The 24,570-nt window shown below is 28.8% G+C and overlaps 1 protein-coding gene across 2 annotated transcripts in view; it reads right to left on the bottom strand.

The window, feature by feature from the left end:
- LOC129975926 (fasciclin-1-like) overlaps positions 1-19,604 on the bottom strand; it is a 601,968-nt gene extending 582,364 nt beyond the window's left edge. For both annotated transcript variants that reach the window (XM_056089216.1, XM_056089217.1), the window contains exon 1: positions 19,161-19,604. In XM_056089216.1, the coding sequence (XP_055945191.1) occupies positions 19,161-19,274 (114 nt within the window). In that variant the 5' untranslated portion in view covers positions 19,275-19,604. The remainder of the gene's footprint in view (positions 1-19,160) is intronic.
- Between the last annotated feature and the right edge of the window lie 4,966 nt (positions 19,605-24,570).

The following is a 24,570-nucleotide window of genomic DNA, read 5'->3' as shown; positions in this document are numbered from 1 at the left end:
GGTTCACGACATTTAGGAACCTTCTGTTTAAAGAAGCATTTCTATAGCAAGAAATGTGAAAAAATCTCGAATGAATCTACATTATCAACGCTGAATGATAAGTGCATATTTTGTAACAAGAGCGATCATGGAAAATTCAAATGTAAAGAATTGGATGCACAGAAAAAACGCGAATTTTTGAAAAGAAACGGGAATTTTTTTTGTGTGTGTGTGTTTTGGTTCACGACATTTAGGAACCTTCTGTTTAAAGAAGCATTTATATAGCAAGAAATGTGAAAAACCACGCCATGAATCTGTTTGTTTAAATCAGAATGCTCTTATTCCATCTCGCATTCCCGAAAAAGGAGAATCCGCCGTCACTTCTCATTCCTCTGTCACAACCACAATTTCTGACGTCATCCTTCGAACTGTTTATGCCGTTGCAGAAGGTAAAAGAAAGAATCGTGTTTAAAGATGCCTTTCAGATGGAGGAAATCAAGTTTAATTCATTAGAGAAAACATTTCTAAAAATTTGGACTCCGATCGAAAGGCTATTCTAGTCTAAACATTCATATATTTGCAGAAAATGAAAATAAACATTGAAGCCGACAGAAGTGGAATAAATGTTACGAAATATAAACCAGTCAGAGAAATTTATCACTCTTGACATCATCGAAGGTCCATTAATTACAACTGAAGAACTGAAACCACTGGATGAAAAAATAAAATCTGACCTTAAAAAGTTTGGAATATCACTGATGACTCATCACAGTACAGATCAAGAATCCGTTTCAGTTCTAATAGGGGCAGATTGTAATTTAGGAAATTAGCGAAAGAAGAAATAAAAAGAATAAACGAATAGGCTGTTGCTTTGAATACGATATTCGGCTGGTGTATTCAAGGTCGCTTTTCTTTTTCGGAGTTCAACTTACGGATACAATTTGCTCTAATTTATTACTTGAAGAGGAGCTGTCAAGAACATTGGAATCATTTTGGGATATTGAGTCCTTGGGTGTCGATTGTCCCGATGAGCGATTAGCATATAAAAAGGCTTTGAGATTGAAAAATCGATAGAGAAAAAAAATAGCTGTTATGAAGTTAGATTGCCTCGGATTAATGAAAATGTCACATTACATGACAATTATGTAAACGCGGAAAAAAAATTCTTTAATCTATTGAAGCAATTTCGCTCTAATTTGAATTTTTATGAGGAATATAAACAAGTTATACGTGATCAAATCAAAGATATTGTAGAAAAGATAGATCCCATTGCAACTGAAAGCGAAAGGACTTATTACATTCCACATCGAGCAGTGCTTAGAAAATGTCGCACTTCTACAAAATTGCGTGTGGTTTATAATGCATCTTCAAATCTTCAAAAGAAAAAACATCAGAAATCGTTAAACGATTGTTTACTTCAAGGTCCAAATCTTATTCCTGAACTTTTGAAAGGTTTGCTGAAACTTAGAATGCATCGAATTAAATTTACTGCAGACATTCAAAAGGCATTTTTTAAAATATCAATTAATTGTGAAGATCGGGATGCCATGCGATTTCTATGGATGCACGATGATTCGAATTTATTGAATCTAAAGGTTCAGATCTACAGGATGTGCCGTGTGATGTTCGGAGCTAAATTCAGCCCTTTTCTTCTCAGTGCTTGTATCAAACATCATTTGAAGAAATTTGAAAGTGGATATCCGAAAACTGTTGAACTTCTCAGTAATTATATGTATGTTGATGATTCCATTTGCGGAACAGATACTGGAAGGGAAGCTATTGAGGTCTATCACAATGCTAGTAGCATCATGAAAAACGCTTCAATGAATTTAACGAAGTGGAAGTAAAATTTTCCTGTTTTACGAAAGCAAAACGAGACAGAAAAACGGAGAGATTCAGTGTCTTTGTGCGATTCATCTGCAAAGGTATTGGGTCTCGAATGGAACACTCATAATGATGTTTTCTCATTTAGTGCACAAGATATAATTGAATTTATAGAGGGAAATCAGCAAACCAAGCTTTATGTTTTGAAAGCTGACTCTAAAATTTTCGACCTTCTAGTATTTCTTAATCCCTCTGAGATTCAAGCAAAGGTGCTTTTAAAAGATTTATGGCTTACTGCTATTGACTGGGATAAACCTATTCCGGCAGAATTACTATCCAAATGGATAAAATGGTATGGGCAATTGAAGGAATTACAGGAAGTTCAAATAACACGCTGGTATTCCTGCACTGATGTTGACACATCTCACGACTGAGAGTTGCATTCTTTCAACGACAGTTCACAGACTGCCTATGGGTCTGTTGTGTATCTCAAGTTTCCGTACCAGAATGAGACTAAAACCGTGTTTGTTATCGCCAATGCCAGAGTTGCTCCACTTAAAAAGTTGTCTTTACCGAGACTTGAACTCAAGGCTGCATAATTAGGTGCCCTATTAATTGTTTCAATTTGAGAACATTTTGCAAACGCTTCCGTCTATATGTAGATAGACTCAAAAATTGTGCTTCATTGGATCAAAAATAATCCTCGTCGATGGAAGACATTCGTACAGAATCGAATGACAGAAATTCAAGAAAACACACCACCTGAAGTATGGAAGCATTGTCCTGGCTCCAAGAATCCTGCTGATAAAATCACAAGAGGTCTCAGTGTTAAAAATTTGGTGAATGATCAAGTTTAGAGGCATGGTCCACCATGGCTAATTCAACAAGATATAGCTTGTGTGTCACCTTATGACGACAGTGATCCAAATCAATTAAGTATCTTGACTGAAAAACGTGTTATTTCACTAACTACGAGCGCTGATATTGTGGAACCAATACTTGACATTAAAAATTTCAGCAATTTACCTAAATTATTACGAGTTACTGCATATGTGTTTAAATTTCTGGAAAACTTAAAATCGCAACAAAAAAAAAACAGTTGGACATTTAACAACAGAAGAAGTATCCAGTACTATGAAGTATTGGATAAAATTGTCACATTGTCAGTGTTTTTCAAATCAAATTAATTGTATCAAAGGTAAAAGTGTATAGATAAGGATTCTAAATTATATGGCCTTAATCCTATAATTAATCTTAAGGGTTTATTAAGAGTAAAGTGTAGATTAGTTAAATCTTCTTTCGATATAGATGAAGTGAATCCTATTATACTGCCTAGTGATTATTTTTCTCGTCTTAAAGGAAAAAGTTCTTCATAGTGGTATTAATGAAACTTTAATTCAAACAAGAGCCAAATTTTGGATTTGAAGAGGTAGACGTTTCAATCAATCAATCTTATACAGTTGTAGATTTTGTAAAAAATGTAATGCTAATCCGGGTAATGCAGATTTCAGCTCCCCTTCCTCAAGCTTTCCCGAAAATTTATAATGCACAATAATATAGGAATATATGGAATTTATTTTCTTCTGATTTCACTGTAGTTGCCTCAATTCACACCACCAATGGAGTTAAAAATTGGTTCACTGCAAATAGTGTGTAGGTTTTACCATGACCAACTAAAACACCTGATCTGAATATACTAGAAAATATCTGGGTAATGCTTGTTCGTCGAATATACGCTGTTGAGAAGCAGTTTGAACAGCTCTTCGAGTGCCATTAAATACCACATGGGATAATTTTTGTCAAACAGAAATCCGAACTTTGTTATGATTCACTTCCAAACAGAACATTCGAAGTAATAAAAGCTCATGAAAAAAGTATTCTTTACTGAAACTGCTCATATTTTGTTCTTTTTATAACTGTCCTACTTTTTTTTACGCGGTTTCAAATGAAAGAAACCATTTTTGTTGCAATTTATACTTTATTTTTGAATATCATGTTAATGATACTAATACATTTTTGGTGAATGATCAGCAGGCGTCCCGGCATAGGGGTAGAGCGTCTTACTCGTGATCTGGGCGTCCCGGTTCAGGCATGGTTGTTCTTCTGTGCTCTATCTGTGAGGTGTGTGAATGTGCCCCCCCCCCCTGTAAAAAAGGGTTATGCAATCGAATGTGACGCATGAAGTATCGGAGTCGTACTTTTGGCCCTAGTTGGAGCTACTGAAAAAACAAGAGAAGCTCACTCGGCTTAAATCGCTGACAGATCTGTCAGCGGGCTTGTAAAGTGCCATAAGTAACAACAACAAGGTGAATGATCTGTTTTGCCAGACAATCAAAATTTGGGTTGGAAGTGTTCTATATTTATGTTATAAGGAACTATGTAATTTTTTATTATTTTATGGGATTTGAAGCTATATTTCTGTGGTTACTGGTTTATTTTAATTTATACAACTAAAATAAAGTCACTGCAAATCTTGGAAGAATTTTATATACATAAAAACTTTTTTAAGCCATTTTCGAAGTTTGAAAGAAACATTGGCCGAAATGTATTGCAGTTAAAGGAAATAACTTGACAGTGAAGTAATAATAACCAATAAATATATATACTTTTAATTTTTATTGCAAGATTCCCGATACTTTTTGATCACCGTTCTAAGTATATCTCAAAACAAACTGTAGCAAAAGTGTGTTTTGAGAATCTATTTCGTAATTTTAAATTGAGATCACTTTTCAAGGACGACCGATACTCTACTTTCTAACATTTCATGCCTCTTAAACATGACGAACGTCAAGTGTAGGAGGCCAAATTCAAAGCTGATCTAAGTAGGGTAGTTTTTGACCTCCAAAGTCAATTCCTTGTAACTCCACTACTGTAGCCAAATTTTGTGGTGCTATTAGAACTAAAATAAAATGATTAGATAATTCAGATTAGTCAGGACAGTTTGGCGTCTCAATCTTTGCCTAGAGTATACTAATTCTCGCCAATAACTCGCAAGCGTCTCAGTTTAATTTTAAGAAAGTTTGGTTGGTCAATTTAAGTTAAATATAACTCTTACGTGGGAAATTAAATTGCACTGAATAATTATCTTACATTTTGGCTTAGAAGTTCATGGTTACGCTCCTTAAGCGAGATTGTTATTAAAATTCCTACCTACCTCATTCATTTCTACAACATCTAATTACTTTTTAACTCAACGTAGGCGATCGTATTTCGTTCTGGACTCCCTAGATTACGTAATGAATGATTCCATTAAAAACGATTATTATGAAATTCACCCACGCGAGTAAACAAAACTTTCTTAACGAGTGTTTAAAAGAACGTGCCTCTTTTCTGGTAGAGGCAGGATATATTTATATCAATGAAACCATCAGTTAATAAGTCGTTATATCTTTAGCAAAAATTAAAACATGGCGTACGTATACGCAATTTTAAAAGAAGCGATTGAGTAATATATCACGTGGTATATCGTCTCTAAAATGTAAAAAGAATAATAATAAGATAAAAGAAAGATTAAGTATTACTTTCATTGACCATTTTTAAATAAAAATATCTATCGGATATATTTCTTCATGATAGAATTTAGAATTAATTTTGAAGTCGATCAATCCATGCAAAATATTCCAATCAAAAAACAATTTAGTTTTTAAAAACATTTGGGAAGTAAAATTTAATATTTTTTAAACACAATATTAGAAAATTAATAAATATGATGCAACAGCCATTTATCATCTATCTATGTAAAAAATTCGATATATCGACATTTCTCCAGAAAGACCTTTAAAAGAAATATAACTTTTGTGTATTAAAAAAACTTCTATATATTGAATAAAATTTTTAATATCGAAAAGTGATTAACGTTTTCTTTCATAACCAGAATATATATTAAATAAAGTTTCAAAAAATGTTAAAGCGCTTGTTACCAAAACAGAAACTCCCAAAAATCGTTTCTGAAAAACAATAAATTCTTGTCGAGGAATCATATGTTATTCTTCGCTTTTGCTCTACAAATCTTCTTTTAAACTCGAGTCAAATGTTTACATTAAAATCAATTTAATTTTATATTTCTCACAGAGAGCATGAACTCTAAATCGAAATTTTATAAAGTGAAAGAGAAATTAAATTTAACAGAAGACGTATTCAGTCGGATAAGAAATAAAGCCTAGGTAAAAAAAATAAAAAAATAAAAATATGGAATTTTGACAAATAAGGTATCAACAACTTTGAAAAATCCCCGCATTTGAACACTTTTCATACTTTAATTCTTTTAAATATTCTTTAATCTAATATTATCTACATACAGCTATTTTCTGCAAAATTTTTTAAAATATACATATTTATATATGCGAACTAAAATAAATCTAGGGTTTATTAATTTTTCTGTCGAATTTTTTTATGCATAAAAATTTAATTGTTTATGCACTAATTATTAAATATATAAACAACTGCATAGATTTTTTTTATCTATTTTATATGCAGAGGCTCCCAATTATTTAGTGAGGAATTAAGAGAGAAATGAATTATTAAGAAAATCGTAAAAAAATTTAAAAAAAAAAACTCTAAGGTAAGATACAAAAATAAACCGACAATGACGGCGGGTCTCATTTATGAAACCATTAATTATAGAAAACAGAAGAAAAAAAAGGAAAAAAGAATTCGAACCTTTCTTTTCGGAACGTAAATAGTAATTAGAACCTATTATTACAAAACTGTAACATGGACGTACAGAATTATTTTTTGGCGTTTTACATTAAACTCGCTATTATAAGTTAATGCATATCGAAGCTCCTCTTGATTTCTTAGAACACCAAAAATATACCGCGAGGGAATATTAAACAGAAAATACCGTGCAATATCATTCGGCAATAGACCATTGAAAAGAAGAAGCATATGTGTTTAACTTTCTTATTTCTAGTGGTAAAACATAAAATAAAACTACTCCATCTACAATTTCAATTTTTATTCCGATTATTGTTATCCGGTATTTTCGATTTCTCATTCATTCTGGATAATAAAGAATATACCGCATGACTCAATGATAAAACATAATTGATTCAATCAATTCAGAAATTCAATACCGAATTTTAATTGTATTAATATTGAACATATATTATTTTAATACTGGATAATATCTATATTAATTAGTAAAACTAATTAATTTATATAAATTAATTGGTACTATATACTATAAATATATGATATAAATTCCCTTAGTGATGGGCACCTCAAAATTGAGAATGAAAAGCTTCCAATATGGTGGTTGGTTCTCATCACCCTGGAGGGTACAGAAGAAGGTGAGAGTTGGCTGCCTCCCATCGATGACGGGACGTACCCCCCACGGGAATGGATGTACCGTGGCCGGTGATGGCCATTAGGACTCAGCCACAATTCCCGTCATTGTTTTTGTCGAGGTAGTCCGGTCATTCAATGTTATCCGTGTGCCTTAGAGCGGGTCGGAGTAGTCAATTTGTGATATGCTGCTAGAAATTCCTGAAGAATTTTTAAGAAAAAATTTAAACAAAAAAAATCAACAAATAAAATCAAAACTCAATATTAAAAGTTTTAGATTAGAGCTAAGCAAAAAAATAAATAAATAAAGAATACTTATAGAATATAGATTAGAATCTAAAATTGCAAGTATATGCTATAAAAGTTTTTAAAAATTCAAATTTTGTAATAACAATCAAAATTCTAATTCTATATAATTTTCATTTATGAACTAGAGAAGTAGTCTCCTTTTGAATTCCTCTTACACACTTTAATAAGAGAATTGTGTTGCTGAATCAAAACTATTGCCCTTGTAAAAAGTTATTTCTGCAGTGAGTATTTATATTTGGAATACAGACTGGAACATGATGAGTGACAACGCAATCGAATTGTGCTCTTTCAATCTTCGCTCTTAAAGACACAAATATAGCGGGTTCTGCAATTTGTAAAATCAGGGAGAAAAAAAAAACGTCCACTCATTTTGGGCATCCAGTTTCGGATGTTTATCAAGTTATAGGTTAAAAGTTTATCAAAAACTTCATACAAATATGTAATATTAGAAATCATACTACATATCAAATTTTATTTATCTGAGTCCTTTCATTGCAATAGAGATCAAATCGTTGAATGATAGGAATCAACCTCATACAAATATGTAATATTAGTAACCATACTACATATCAAATTTTATTTATCTAAGTCCTTTCATTGCAATAGAGATCAAATCGTTGAATGATAGGAATCAACCTCATACAAATATGTAATATTAGTAACCATACTACATATCAAATTTTATTTATCTAAGTCCTTTCATTGCAATAGAGATCAAATCGTTGAATGATAGGAATCAACCTCATACAAATATGTAATATTAGTAACCATACTACATATCAAATTTTATTTATCTGAGTCCTTTCATTGCAATAGAGATCAAATCGTTGAATGATAGGAATCAACCTCATACAAATATGTAATATTAGTAACCATACTACATATCAAATTTTATTTATCTAAGTCCTTTCATTGCAATAGAGATCAAATCGTTGAATGATAGGAATCAACCTCATACAAATATGTAATATTAGTAACCATACTACATATCAAATTTTATTTATCTAAGTCCTTTCATTGCAATAGAGATCAAATCGTTGAATGATAGGAATCAACCTCATACAAATATGTAATATTAGTAACCATACTACATATCAAATTTTATTTATCTGAGTCCTTTCATTGCAATAGAGATCAAATCGTTGAATGATAGGAATCAACCTCATACAAATATGTAATATTAGTAACCATACTACATATCAAATTTTATTTATCTAAGTCCTTTCATTGCAATAGAGATCAAATTGTTGAATGATAGGAATCAACCTCATACAAATATGTAATATTAGTAACCATACTACATATCAAATTTTATTTATCTAAGTCCTTTCATTGCAATAGAGATCAAATTGTTGAATGATAGGAATCAACCTCATACAAATATGTAATATTAGTAACCATACTACATATCAAATTTTATTTATCTAAGTCCTTTCATTGCAATAGAGATCAAATCGTTGAATGATAGGAATGAACCTCATACAAATATGTAATATTAGTAACCATACTACATATCAAATTTTATTTATCTGAGTCCTTTCATTGCAATAGAGATCAAATCGTTGAATGATAGGAATCAACCTCATACAAATATGTAATATTAGTAACCATACTACATATCAAATTTTATTTATCTGAGTCCTTTCATTGCAATAGAGATCAAATCGTTGAATGATAGGAATCAACCTCATACAAATATGTAATATTAGTAACCATACTACATATCAAATTTTATTTATCTAAGTCCTTTCATTGCAATAGAGATCAAATCGTTGAATGATAGGAATCAACCTCATACAAATATGTAATATTAGTAACCATACTACATATCAAATTTTATTTATCTAAGTCCTTTCATTGCAATAGAGATCAAATCGTTGAATGATAGGAATCAACCTCATACAAATATGTAATATTAGTAACCATACTACATATCAAATTTTATTTATCTGAGTCCTTTCATTGCAATAGAGATCAAATCGTTGAATGATAGGAATCAACCTCATACAAATATGTAATATTAGTAACCATACTACATATCAAATTTTATTTATCTAAGTCCTTTCATTGCAATAGAGATCAAATCGTTGAATGATAGGAATCAACCTCATACAAATATGTAATATTAGTAACCATACTACATATCAAATTTTATTTATCTAAGTCCTTTCATTGCAATAGAGATCAAATCGTTGAATGATAGGAATCAACCTCATACAAATATGTAATATTAGTAACCATACTACATATCAAATTTTATTTGAGTCCTTTCATTGCAATAGAGATCAAATCGTTGAATGATAGGAATCAACCTCATACAAATATGTAATATTAGTAACCATACTACATATCAAATTTTATTTATCTAAGTCCTTTTATTGCAGTAGAGATCAAATCGTTGAATGATAGGAATCAAAATTCGTAAATATATACAATTTTGATGATGACAGTGCTTACCAAATTTTATCAGTTTAGATTTTAATATTTTTATTTATCGCGTTCACATTGCATTGGGGAATGTAGACAAGCAGATTTCGGAAGACTGTAGATAGATTTCGTCTAAAATTTCATCGAAATTTTCAAAGTTTGTGCAAAAGCCACGAAGTAAATTTCATAATTCCATTAAAGATGATTTTGAATTATGATATCCATTCAGACATGTTTAGTTTCAAAATTGCGCTTTGCAGACGTGTAGATTTGGAATATTTATCAAAATTTCATAGTCATTTTTTTTCAAAAATAATAAGTTTTTCTTGCTTATTTTTAAAGGAAAGACAAAAAAAAATGATCTTCTCAAAATGTTTTTTAAGAAATTATTAACATTTTTTTTTTAATGTTAATTGGAGAACTTGATAAAAATGCCTAATATCGCAGTATATTAAATTAAGTATTAATCGTTATTAATTATATGTTTTTTTGGGAGTACATTTGCATTCGAAAAGATATTCTTTTTAAGGGAACATCAATAACCAAGCAGATTAATTTCTTATGTATAAATAATTTTTTTTTTTGCATGCAAAACAAATTAAGTCCAATACCATGAAATCGCAGTCACAAAACAAAAATAACTTTAAATTTCATCTTGCATCCAACCGCATGTTGCTTTGAAATATATATATTTTCTTTTTCGAAAGATAAAAATAATATCCATAATGAGGTTCACACGAAAGATGTATAATTAAAAGTTGTCATCTTTGTTAAAAAGGAGAATATGATATGACTCGTTTAGAATTATGATTTTAGCAACAACCTTTTCGGAGTTAAATTTTACTGTACCAAAAAACACGCGAGAAAAAAAAACATTTCACCTTTATGAACAGAATGTTACCAGAATGAATCAGAAAAAAAATAATATGTACAACTGATTTTCTTTCAAATTCATAGAGTTCAATTAAGTTATTTATTTATTTTGATATTTCAATAATAAAACTAAGGCAATTAAATTAAATATGGCCAGGTAAATTAATTGCTTTATTTATTCTTTTGACGTATTTTAATAAAGATTATATTTATTTGGCATTATATATGGAAATTGCGATAAGCTTAATTAAAATTCAAAACACTCTATAGTGCAAACTTTCCAGCTTAAAGCTACCAAATTTAGATCATATATACTTTTTGTGTATTAGCTAATCAATAAGAAGGAGTTTTTGTTAATTTTAATTAAAAATTATCGAAATACTCATGTTATTCTCAAGGCCTTTGGATCCCAATGCCATACCTTTTTTATACAACAATAATAAAAGTGATATCGGTTTTACTTCTAGAAAGGTTTTCTTTAAATTTAATAAGATTTAAAATATATAATTATGCGTATTGTAATCAATAGCTCTTATTATTTTAATTGCAAAATATATATCAACACACTTTGTGATAATATTAAATACTTAAATATATTTCTGTGCCTGTTATTCTTGCTACATAACTATGTATGGATTTAAAAAAATAATATACAACAAAAAGAATCAAGTAATAAAATATTCTACTCAATTTTTTAACTCGTAACTGTGAAAATTCATCTATGAATATTCTTTTGTTCTAATAAAACTCGGAAATTCGTCAAGATAATCCACAGAGGATCATGGTAAACTCCAGAAACCTTAGAATAGCGTCTTAAATTAAGAAACATTTTAAGCATTTGAACATGAAACCCTACGTTGTCTGACAATAGCTAATTAAGGCTTGAAGAAAAACATGAATAACTTCCTTTGCCCTTGTTAACGTCTTTCTCAACAAGGTTAACAAATAGACTTGTCCATAAAAAATCATTTTTTTAAAAATCATAATAAGAACAAGAAATAATACAGTAAAGGTTTATGTGCACTTTATATTTGTATCTGGATCGCTATTACTAAAAAGTAATGGTTTGGAACCAAAAAGTGATTGGTCTGAAACTCTTTTTCATCAAATATCTCCCATTCATACTGATCTAACGCAAGTTAACTTGATGAAGATCCAGCATCCTAGAGATATAAGAGGTGGAAATTTGAAAATAGGATTTATTATGGTCATATAACCATTGTTTAAATCGAAGAAAGCTGCCAATCATTTCAGACTGATATAAGTTACATCCGTGAAGGTCTGAACTCTTAAAGCTACCTTATCAAGAACGTTTGAAAGCAGCATTCGTCTTGGTTATATGACCTTTGTTTGAAAGTATAAAATGTACGAATCCTGTCGGTCTGATGCAAGTTACAACCATGAAAGTTTGAATTTCTAGAATTACCATGGTGTGAAAAATGGAAAATGTGGCTCATCCTGATCATGTGAAGATAGCTTAAATCTATGAAATCTATAAGTAATGCTGGTCTTCTGAAAATTATATTTTTGCAGGCTTAGAAATATCGTGATGAGGAAGTCTAAAAGGTAAAATGGGGAAGTTTTGTCAGGTGATCATAGATTTTAAAACTATGAAATCTGTCAAAAAAGCCAACATGGTATAAGTTTCATCAGTATGACTTATACCAGTAAAACTCATAGAGCTAATGCAGTGTGAATGTATGAAAATGGAGCTCATCCTAGTTGTATGACTATTGCTAAATCCCATTCTTTAAATCTATGAAATCCATCTGTCTATCTATTTGTCGATCTAATGGAAATTAGGGATTTGACTTTCTACAGCATCCATGGTGCAAAAATTTGCAAACTGGATTTGTCCTGGTCTTGTAATCATGGACTAAAGCTACGAATTTCGTCCGAAATTTGCCCACGAATAGTATTGAATTAAAAATGAAATCTAACTGAACTAAATTATTCGGTATGTTTTGAAATCACATGCTACTTCGATATTCTGTAACTTTTTCCTTTTTTTTTATTGTTATCACTTTGAACATATGTTGGCATTTACAGAAAACGTTTTAATTCTACATCACAAGTAAATAAAAACGTATTAAAACAATCACAAATATTTAAAAAAATACTAAAAAGAATAAAAATATATAATATATGTGAAGTATAATTATATAAATATTAAAATAGTTTTATAGAATAGGTTTCAGAAAAATCTTTATCTGAGACTCCCCCCCAAAAACGCAATTTATGGTGATAATTTGATACGATGGATGTTTTGCGCATATTAATTTTAACAAAATCTTTGACTAATAAACTCCCTATTTCCTAAAAAATAAATACTAATTGCAACAGAAAAATTCTGAAGCTTGTTACTGCAAATTTTTACAACACAAACAAAAATAAAAATTATTTGTTCAGAGCGAAACCATTTAATACAAGATTCTTCAGATATTAAATCTATAATTTCTGTTGAGTCTAATTAGAATTTTAAATATAGGTAGTAAATCCGATATTATGTTCTCGAATTATATTATGGGTTTATTTTACTTTTATCAACCACTATATTTCAAATTTTATTCAGCTTTTCGAGTAGATTCCCAGTACACTTTTTAGTATAATAATATTCGTGTTGAATCAAATGTATTGTAATCTAAAATATCAATGAAGTCACGTGACACAAGTCACGTGACACAAGTCACATGAGCTTTATAAAGGTAATTTTATAATCACTTGCGCATCATAAATTAAGTGTTAAAAACATTAAATTACATAAAAGCTTGCAATAAAATGTTATATAATAATAGCAGTTATATTAATCAAATTAATTGTGATATAATACAAAATGACCTGATTTAAAATGCATGTAGTAAATTTTTCAAGAAGAATGATTTTTCTATACACGCAATAACTTTATTGTTTCTAATTAATCTGTATTGGTATATTGAAAGAGAAAAAAAAATCGAACAAATTTGCAGACACAAGTCACATCGAATAAAACTAACTGGCATTCACAGATATGGAAAAAAAAAGAGAGAAAGAAAGAAAGAAATTTAAGAATTAATCAAGAGTGATTAAAGAGAAATAAAGAATGAGAAATTGAATACATTGTAACACTAGCAGAAACTGACTGAAAAAGCAGTAACTATGAAGAAAGTAAAGTACTTTTAATTTACAAGAAAAGAAGCGAAATGAAAAAGACAAGGGGGACGTCTGATTTTGAAATGGCATTTCTCGAGTTTAGCTTAGTTTTATTTACGTCCCATTTTAAAGTAAGGCTATTTTGAGACGAACATAGTAATTTTGAGCGGTGGTCAGATGGCGAGGACGACACCTGAACTGGTACCCATCCCTCCTAACTTACACACCACACCAGCGGGAGGACGTTTGAACCCGACGGATTTAACGTGCACCTGACTCACTTACACGAACGTTCATCGGTGGAAGCAACTCTCGAACCTGAAATCTTCCTGTTCCGCAGCCGAGACCTTACCGCCAGGCCACTACGGCCTTATGGAATTTTTCGAATGTTGAAAGAAAAATACTTATGAGAATGTCCTAGAAAAATTCTATGTTTTTAACCACTTTACTTTTAGTTTTAACTATCATTGTCTCAAGCAAAAATCACTATCTTTTTAAAAAAAAAATTCTGCATATAACAACTTATAAGCCGATAGTAAAAATCTTTTCAATTATCATTTATTTCTTTTTCCTTTGGTTACATTAATGATTTTTTTTTCAAATAACAAATACTTTTTTATTTTAAAATATACCTAACTTAATTTTTTTCTTAGAAAAATATCATTATTAATAATATTTTTGTTGTACCACAAATGTGCTAAGGATAATTTCTATACTCAGCCACGTTCTTTCACTGTACTGTGTCATTCTGAAAGTAAAACAGCTTTGACAGCCTTTGCTTGACGCTAAACAATATTTAATCGTTATAAGATAATTATAATACACTCGAAGAAAATATGCAACAACTATTGAGAAATTATATGACATACTGAAAACAAACTCGAGCAAATTTGCACAACCAATAAATTCAGAATAAAAAGATTATTTACAGTATTGGCATATAGTTTTAATATAATTTTCATCACTGGGTTTACTACTATACTGCAGATCAAGTTAAAAACTACCACAGTTGTAAAGCGAGTTCTGCTATTTGGGAAGATGGAATGTTGTAGTCCACAGATCTGTCTGACACTCCACTCGTTTTCTGATCTCTCGTGCTTTATGAGCGATATTTTATGTTTATATATTACAATTAATTAAGATTTCCAGATCCAAACATCACAATCAATATAACGCTTTCAAAGCAGGTCATTTAGCAATTACCATATGATGGAATACAGGCAATTCATAACTCCACTGTTATAACTTATGCTCTGCCTTTCGTAGAGTTTTTCTCCCTTTTCATTTGGTTGTTCACATATGTTGAACACCTGTTTTCATGAAGAGCCAATATAAAATTTTCTAGGGAGAGGAAAGATGATTATATGAAAAAAATGATAATCTAGAACCTCTATACTGTATAAAATCAAAATGCATGTTTTCCATGCTTCTCGTATAACTGCTGACCATTGCCCTTTCCATGGAGAATAGGGCAAAAATGATCATAACGTCATTTTCAGCATTTCGAGCTTGAATAAAGACATCATGTCCAGATATGGAACTGCCTATAGACCAAAGGCCCATATTGTGTTACCAATAAAAATATAAATGTCTGTTCCTTTTTGAGGACTGATCATGAAAGTACATATGATCTAAGAAAGGAATTATATGATAAATGTATGAAATGGAGACTATATGATCAATTTCGCGTTCTACAAAACCCTACTAACTTAAGGAAAGGGTAAATATTCCTTCTTGGTGCGTATTACTATCGATACGATATTGTTTATTCTTCATAAGAAGTAAGAAAAATGGCTATCTGGCCCAAACTTTTTAGATGTGATATCAATTCTACAAATCTTAACCATGGTTGCAAAACAGCTAAATTTCTTGCAATGATTAATTTCCTGACACCTTTAATTATTATTATCTACCTCTCTAAAGAAGAAATTGTGCATGGAATTGTCCATATGTTGTATAATTTTATTTCCAGAGTTTAGAGATAGTTTAGCAAAAGCTATATTTTAGTATAAAGAAAGCGCGTGTGCCATTTAGATGGAGATGGAAATGATGTAGATCATGAATATACGCATTTAATCTATAAACTGCTAGAATACAAAACTAAAATACAATAATTGCCTTTTTAACTCTATCAATACTGAAAAGCCCCAAATGCCACGTTCAACGAAACCACAGCCGGCTCGCAAAATATTTCGATTTCAATGTGAAATTTCATTCCTCTTTCGTTAAGTATAAATGACTGAATACACGTGACGTGTGCTTAGTTCATCACCGATACGATAGGGGGTTGGGATGTTTACTGAGAACTCTCAAAAACATACAGAACATATACATATTTCTTCAATAGCCATAAGCTAAATGAAGTCATTTTGCGTATGTCAAAACCTAAAACACATGGGTTGTCTTTGCAGGGGGGAGAGATAAAATGAGAGAGAAACTCGGGCGTTCCAGTATTTTGAGATATTTGAACTCTAATGATCTTAGAAATTCAAAGGTCAAATATTTATAAGACAGTATTTATTATTCTTTTCATCACCTTGAGATTAATATTTATCTTCTTTCCTCATTGGTATAAAATTTAGATAATATAAATATAATAAAATAAATCGGTCTACAGAGTGATTAATATTTCATAGATTATGTCTTAGACAATGGATTGGTGAAGCAATCACTCCAGAAAGGATAAATAAAGATCTATTTACAAGTAGAATGTCTGAAATTATTCCCAATGGAATGATAGGCACTTTCCGACTCTCTACTCTGATTATTATGAGAACCATTCTGCATTTTGGTGTTAAATTTCATATACCCCCCCCCCATTAAAACTCTTTTCATTAAGACGAACTGAAAAAAAAAAACGTTAATAAATGCGATCCTAATGTACGATAAGAAATGACGTAGGTTAAGGCAACAAATGCAATTATGTGACCTTTTCTTAGATCATATCGTGCTTAAAACCATTCAGTTCTCTGAAGACATTTATTCAAACCACTTTTCACTCTATGACTATAATGGTCCCCGGGAGAGGGTTTAGTCCACCAAAATGAAGCGTCTAACTTAATTGCTCCGGCGTAAAAATTTGTTGCACGACCATAAACTCATGTCATATGCTTGCAACACAGAATATTTTAGTCACATTACAAGCACAGCATTAATTATTAAACATCGGTTGCTAAGTTAGCTGCAACGAAACGAAAGCTCCAAAATCTCATATTTCTCATTTATTCTGAGATTTGTGGACAGGAATTTTTAATTTTTGTTTTAAATTTGCGAATCGCTCTTTTCTTTTTTTTAGTTTTGAATATCTTATTGTAGAATCATATGAAAAAAATCACTGTAATTTAATTACTGAAATTGGTTATGCATTTAAATTTATTGTAAAGAAAGCCACTGGAGATTTTATTGCACTTAAAAGTTTTCTCGGTTTTATTAAAATTCGAACAACTTCATAAACCACTTTAAAGGCCAATTCTTTCTTAAAGATCATTGCCTTTCTCTTTCGGTTTCGCCGCAGAACACCTTTACGTTAAAATCTGCATTCCATTTATTAATCAATACAGATCAGTACATGTAAAAATCATATTTCTGATCTATATATAACTGGGGAGCTCAACGGAAATTCTACTTTCATTTATTGATTAAAAGCATCAATGACCTCTAAAATCCATTTTTACCTGCTAGAGGTGGGGTGTGTCAGATCATGCAGATTTTGTCATAAAATATACACTTTCTAACTTTGAGGCGCCGACTTTTCGTAACACGAAGCTAGCATATGCATATTTATTAACGCCATTACTAAATAACAGCACGCATGTCTTTGCCGCAGCATAATGAGACGAAAGTCTGAAATTATTTTTTTAAAAAAAGAATAAGCTTTTTTTATACAGAAATTTGTTTTACAAACGATATCCGATATATGATAATATTTTTTATAATAAAAATTGCAAACGATAAGTTACAAAAATATTATTTTCATTGGAGATGTAAGTGAATTTGAATAACGTCTGCTCTTTGAAAAATAAAGTTTTTTAATGCATTGTTTTATACTAATAAAATTGCTGTTAATACAATATTTTTAATAATAAAATTAACTTCAAAAGTTTAGAACACATCAAATAAATGCTAAAACAATTAAAATTATCTTCTTCGTTTGAGTCTAGTTTTTTTTTTTATTCCATTATTTTTATTAGACTGCCAGAAAAAAATATAACTGATTTTTCAAAAGAATTTTTGGATTTGTATTGAATTTGGTAAAATTTCATACACATTTTGGTAAACGAAACAAATACTTCAGAATCTTAATGCTGTTATTTAAGTTATATTGCGGAAAATTTATTTTATTATTATATTAAAATTGCTAATAAAATACTACCGTTTTTTGCTTACAGTATGTTTAATACATCTGAAAATAATTAAAATGGTAATAGCAGAAATGTATTATTTTTTATTTCAGTGTTCTAAAACTTTTCTCAGAAATTCTTCAAAGAAATTCAGCAGTTTCAGTCAGTTTATTTACAACTCTGCTCCTAATATTCAAAGATAATTTTTAATTAAAAAAAACTTAACCAATAGGCCCTTGTCTGCGGAAAAAGTAAAAAATGATAAATAGTGAAACGATTTAGAGAAAATAAATGTTTCAAATTGACATCAATTTTGTAGTTAGAATAAAAATATCTAATATAATCTCTGTAATAATTTTTTGTGATTTTAATTTTAACAAGAGCACATTAATTAACGAAGAAAAAAGCTTTGCAATTTAGCTTTAGAATTTGGATAAAAATACTTAATTCTATATTTCTTAGGTTTTTAAAATTTAGCACATAAGTGCATATATTAATGCAATGTCCATTTTTTTTGTTATTTCACAGAATTTTTAATAAAATTATTGATCAAAAGATCGGCATTATTCATTCTTTCATCAAAATTACAAAATACAGAAAATATCAATATTGGTACATAACGATAACTACATAAGAAAAAATATTCGTCAGTACGGTAAATATAATTTAAAATAAGATATCACATTTTTAATTCCAAAAAAGATACTAAGATCAGAAAATATCAATATCAAAACTAATACCAGATTTTTTTTTCCACATAGATCATTCTTTAACATTTTTGTCATTCTAACTGCAACCGAATTTTAAAAACTTCACACAGATATAAAAATGTGAGAATCAAAATATTGAATAGAAAAATATGCTTTATGTTCAATTATATTTAACTTAGAAATGTGTAATTCTAAACCAAGAAGTTACTTGAGAAGTTTTCCTTGAAAAGCTATTCTACCGATATCGATACCAAACTTCCCTAAGAAAGTTTTCGAAACTTACCTTGCTTAGATCCGCTTGCCGGCCCAAAGCTTCATACACAGTATCTGCAAACGATACATGCACTGTGACCACCGCTACACTGAAAATAGTCAGCCACAAATGAAGAAATCCCATGATGACGATAAATGCTCCCTTGACTTTCAATATCGAGTAGTAGAGAATCCAAAAACAGCGATCATATGATTCCAAAGACCTTCCGAATAGAAAAAATTAGAACTTTTCCACCTTCAGAACAAACTTATCTTGCACTACTGTTCCAAATCGATCAGGATAGGTGCCACATCTTTTTGAAAAAATTCGTAATCCTCCAAATCGTTTGTGCCTTTTTAGAATAAATTAATTTCGTACTTTTGTTGAGTTCTTAACTATTTGTTTAGAAAAATAAAGCTTCCATACACTGAAAAGAAGCGCGAAAGACAGACCTCTACTCCGATCCGCAGTTGGTTCCTCAGTATTACGGAATACCGATGCTTTTCTTCAGGTTTGCCAGAAAATCACAATTGGCGACTTTTCGCCACAGAATCGAGTGATGACGCTCGCCAATATAGTTACCAGCTTTAGGTATTGTTTGAGCTAACTCGATGGTACAGGGTGCAAAGAAAATATTTAGAACAGAAAACAGTTCTAAACAGTGAATGACAAATTCGCGATCTTTTTCTTTTCTGTTGGTGGTAATAATTACTTTTGTTTGCGAAATGAAATATTCGAGAAGCCAGGGCTAAAAATAAGAAAAGTCTTGTCGGAAGCGCTCTTCGAATGAATTTTAACAATTACTTATTTAATTAATAAGATGATTGAGTGAGTTTTGAAGGGTTATTTTTAAGTAAGGACAGCCAACTACGTTATTTGTTTGAAAAGAGTATGATTTAAAAATACGACTTCTTTAAGCTTTCATTTAATACGTTAGTTGTTATTAAAACGTTTCAATATAACAAAGGGCAATATTTTCTATAATCAAGATGTTATTTGAGAGAGGAAATAATTAAACTTTTAAACTGAAGTGTTTTGAAGATTTTCCATTAAGTCAAGTAGTATTGTTACCGACTAGAATTCCAAGATAAGAGTCTTTTAAAAGATTGTTGCATTTTCGGAATTAATTAAATGACTTATTCTTCAATTTGCTAATGGTTTCTAATAATTTTAACTAATGATGTTTCTTCTAAAAATTTCAAATTTATAAAATATTCATGGTTATTTCTAATTACTTAAGATAAGAAAGAAATTGTAATTTAACAAAAAAAGTTGTTTACTTAAAAGAAAGTGTTTATAATTTTTTAAAGTTCTATGAATAGTTCAATTTCTTGTAAAAAATATAATGCATCAAAATTTATAGGTTATTAATGTTTTGTTGGTATTGATGAAATTAATGACAAAATATTTTTTAAAGTACTTTATATTTCAATCACATTAAAAAAATAAGTCATTTCAGATACTTTTTTGTCTTATTTTACATTGTTTCCTTCCGAAATTCACACTTTTATTTTATTTAACTGGACTTGTTTCATAAAAGTAAAGTTGCCTTTTTGTAGTTGTGATTTCTCTCACTTCTTAATATGATATAATTCCAGAGTTTTCTATACTTCCGTGTTCTCGATAAAAATACATTACTTAAATATGGACTTTAATTAATAATTCATCGGTTGAATTAATTTTTGACTATATACAATTGATGCAATCTGGTAATTGATACGAAAAAAATAATCTCTAGGTTTTATAATAACTAAAATCGTGTTCTATAACTTAAATAATAAACTTAATGAAGTTAAAAGTAAATAATAACTAAAATATAAAGTTATCTTTTATAGTATAATAATAAAAGTATTGTAAAATAAAGTAAAAGTAATTTAGTATTTTTTAAAAAACGGTTTTTCCTTCAGATTTAAAAAGATTTTAGTTATATTTAACAATTATTTTGTTTTAAGTCGGACTTTTTTATAGAATAATTCAGGCATCTAGTTATGAAATATATTTTCTTATTTGATATAAGATATTAAATTTCCTAATTATTAAGTATAAATTTGTCAATAGAATGTTTTATATACTTCAAATTAATCGATTCCTATGAATTTTTGTAGTGCAGCAATTGCCAATATAATTCTAGCTCATAGCTAAGACGATAACAATAAAATTCGAGCTCAGGAAATATTTAATGTTTTTACCTATTCATCGCATGATGTTAACTTTAAATAAATATTTTTCAACTGTAATTTATTATTTTTTTATGTTTTGTAAAATAAAGCAGAAATTGTTAATAATGCAAATATTAAATTTATATATGGTTTATTATTAAAGGCTAACTGCAGAACAAAATGATTATTAAAATCGAGATGCTTTCTACAGTTAGTATTTAATAATAAACGATATATAAATTTAATATTTGCATTATTTACATTATATATATATATATATATATATATATATATATATATATATATATATATATATATATATATATATATATATATATATATATATATATATATATATATATATATATATATAGTCCCACAGAAACCTGTTACTTACAAAGTGTAGTAAAAAATATATTTATATTTAAGAAATGTGAAAATAAATATCTAGAATCCTTTTCTGAATATTCTTTTAGAACTGTTTGTCAATGTCACATTTTCAGGAATGTTTAAAATGTGATTCATCGAAATCACTAAGTAGAATATTTTGGATACTTTTTCCATATATGCTTCGAAATCGAGAAAGTAAAAATCAAGCAAACGATTTATGCAGATGTTTATAGCAAATGATTTATTCAGTTAGCTGCCAGGTTTTAAGTTATTTAATCTGAGTATTCCAATTGGTCGTATTATCTTTTATAATTTCATACGTTGTTCGAAGTATGTTGAAAATAATCTAATAATTTAGACTTCTGAAAAATGATGGAGATCTTCATATTGGTTATTATCATGAAAATTAAATTTTAAAAATATATTTAATTAAAATATTTTAAAATATAATAAAGTAACTCTTCAAATAATTAAAGTTGTGATTCGTCAAAACTTTATAGGCTGAAAAAAAATTGGAAATTTCTTGAGAATAATTCGAGTTTTAAGTTTACTTAGTTGTATATAAAATTAAATTTCATCAATATCTTTAGAATGTAAAAGAAACAAAAAAGTTTTTTGACATCTAAATAACTTTAAAAAATTTATTGATTCAATCCATAACATATCACAAACCATTGATAATTTTCACTGCGCATGCTATCTAATTGTTTTCAAAAGATGTATCACCTGATTTGATCATATATTAAACAAATTATAATAAAACGTTATACAACACGATTTCGAACTACTGTTCTATAAACAAGTTAGAAATAGCATTAATTAAGCTTAGTTATGATTGCAGTTTTTTAAATTTAGTGCGGAAACTGCAAATGTTTTTTGACAGGAAACAGTTTTAAATTTTGTGAATTCTATTTCCTTCATAAAGCTTTCAGAGATTCGGACATATTAAAAAGGAAATTGCCTTTCGTCACCATTTTTTTTTTCATTCGAAGATTAAAGAAGAGAAAGTTTATTTCCTGCAGTGAATGTAACTATTATCATATCAAAACACAAATACATCACGAATCAAGTGACCTTGATCCTTCATTCACACAGTGGCCTTTCTAGTCAAGCCAATGAATGGTGATTCGGTTTTTGCCCTTTTCAATTCAGTAAAACACAAACTGTTTGCAACTAAAATGTAGTATTACACTTTATAGATAATGCGAACAAAGGCATCCGCTGACACGCAAAAATCTTTCTGATTTTTTTTACTTTATATTCCAACCTTCAGCACTTTCTCGTCAACATTTTTTGATTACAGATGTTAATTTTTTATTGTAAAATTAGATAAACAAATAGATGTAATCAGATCTCTTAAATCAAATCTAATTCCCTATTACAAATTAAGAACGATGGAAATTATTTTTTAAAAATCATTACATAAAATAAAGTTGGTATAATTTCAAAGAATTTGAAAAATGATATATATATATATATATATATATATATATATATATATATATATATATATATATATATATATATATATATATATATATATATATATATATATATATATATATATATATATATATATATATATATATATATATATATATATATATATGTTATAAACGGAATATGAAAAAATTAACCTTCCATTTTAAATCTATAAGGATATTGTAATTTTGTAAGCTAGTCAGCGCCCTATTCATAATACATTTATATTTTTCTTTAATAACAAAGTCGACCTTTTCATTTGTTTTTTTTAATTCATTTGTCTAAAAAGTAAATAAGTATTCTGAAACTTTTAATCAATTTTTATCTGAGTTATAGATAACCATTAATTAAGTTTAGAATCTATGTGATGTGATTTTGAGTCTATTTCTTCATGGCTTTATTTCAGAGGAATTGGCAATTCAAGGACTCCAAAAGCAATTTTTATTTTTAAATATTTTATTATATATTATATATATATTATATATTATTATATTTATATAATTTTAATAGATCTGTCATTTTACTAACGAAAATCAAGTTCCATAATCAAATACTATGAATAAAAATACTCTTTACAAATCTTATGCATTAAATTATTATATTCACACATACACGGACAGTCAAATACGCAATCTACGTTTCATAAAATGAGTCAGTGTTTTAATTTATTTTAAAATATCGTAAATGTAAAAGTGATTAACTTTTAAAATCAGAAAAATATACACTTGTTTATCAAATTGGCAGAAATGTACTTAATTTATTTTTTAATTCGTAGAAAAATGTTTCCCATGAATCCTATTACTGTGATAGTAAATATCGATAATGTTCTATATTTAAAATACATAAACACTAAAAATCGTTTGCAATAATTTATGAAATATTTTCGCTATTTATATAAATATTTATTAGTTTATTACTTTATTTCATATTATCGTTTGCTGAAAAAAAATTTGTTTTGAATGAGATAAGAATACCGTTTATTCCAAAGATTTCAATACAAATGAGTTAGTAATTTTTATTTAAATTTATTTCCGCTACTAAAGTTTTTCAAATATTCTAGAAATCTTTCAATTTGTTTTAATTAAAAACGGCTTTAAATAGTAAAAAATGTTTAAAAGATGTAGAGAAACTGAGATGGATAAATTTAACTTTGATAGACAACACATTTTATCTGATCTTCAGCATGTCGATTAATATTTAGCATTTAACATTTTGAAATATTATTAAAGACAGCCTAAAATGTGGAGATATAAATCATTGGTTTTACATGACAGTAGTAGGCCTTTCTATAATACTCACAATATTCCCGAATTTCTAACTAAATTCAACAAATAGGCTCTAAACATTCTGCATTCACCATATAAGGTGACGAGAAATGTATACTTTCTTCACGGTTATAGCTGTTTCCT

Source organism: Argiope bruennichi, chromosome 7 (genome assembly GCF_947563725.1).
Source record: "Argiope bruennichi chromosome 7, qqArgBrue1.1, whole genome shotgun sequence".
Classification (NCBI taxonomy): Eukaryota; Metazoa; Arthropoda; class Arachnida; order Araneae; family Araneidae; genus Argiope; species Argiope bruennichi.
The sequence above is the reverse complement of the archived record's forward strand: the minus strand, read 5'-3'. Positions and strand labels throughout refer to the sequence as shown.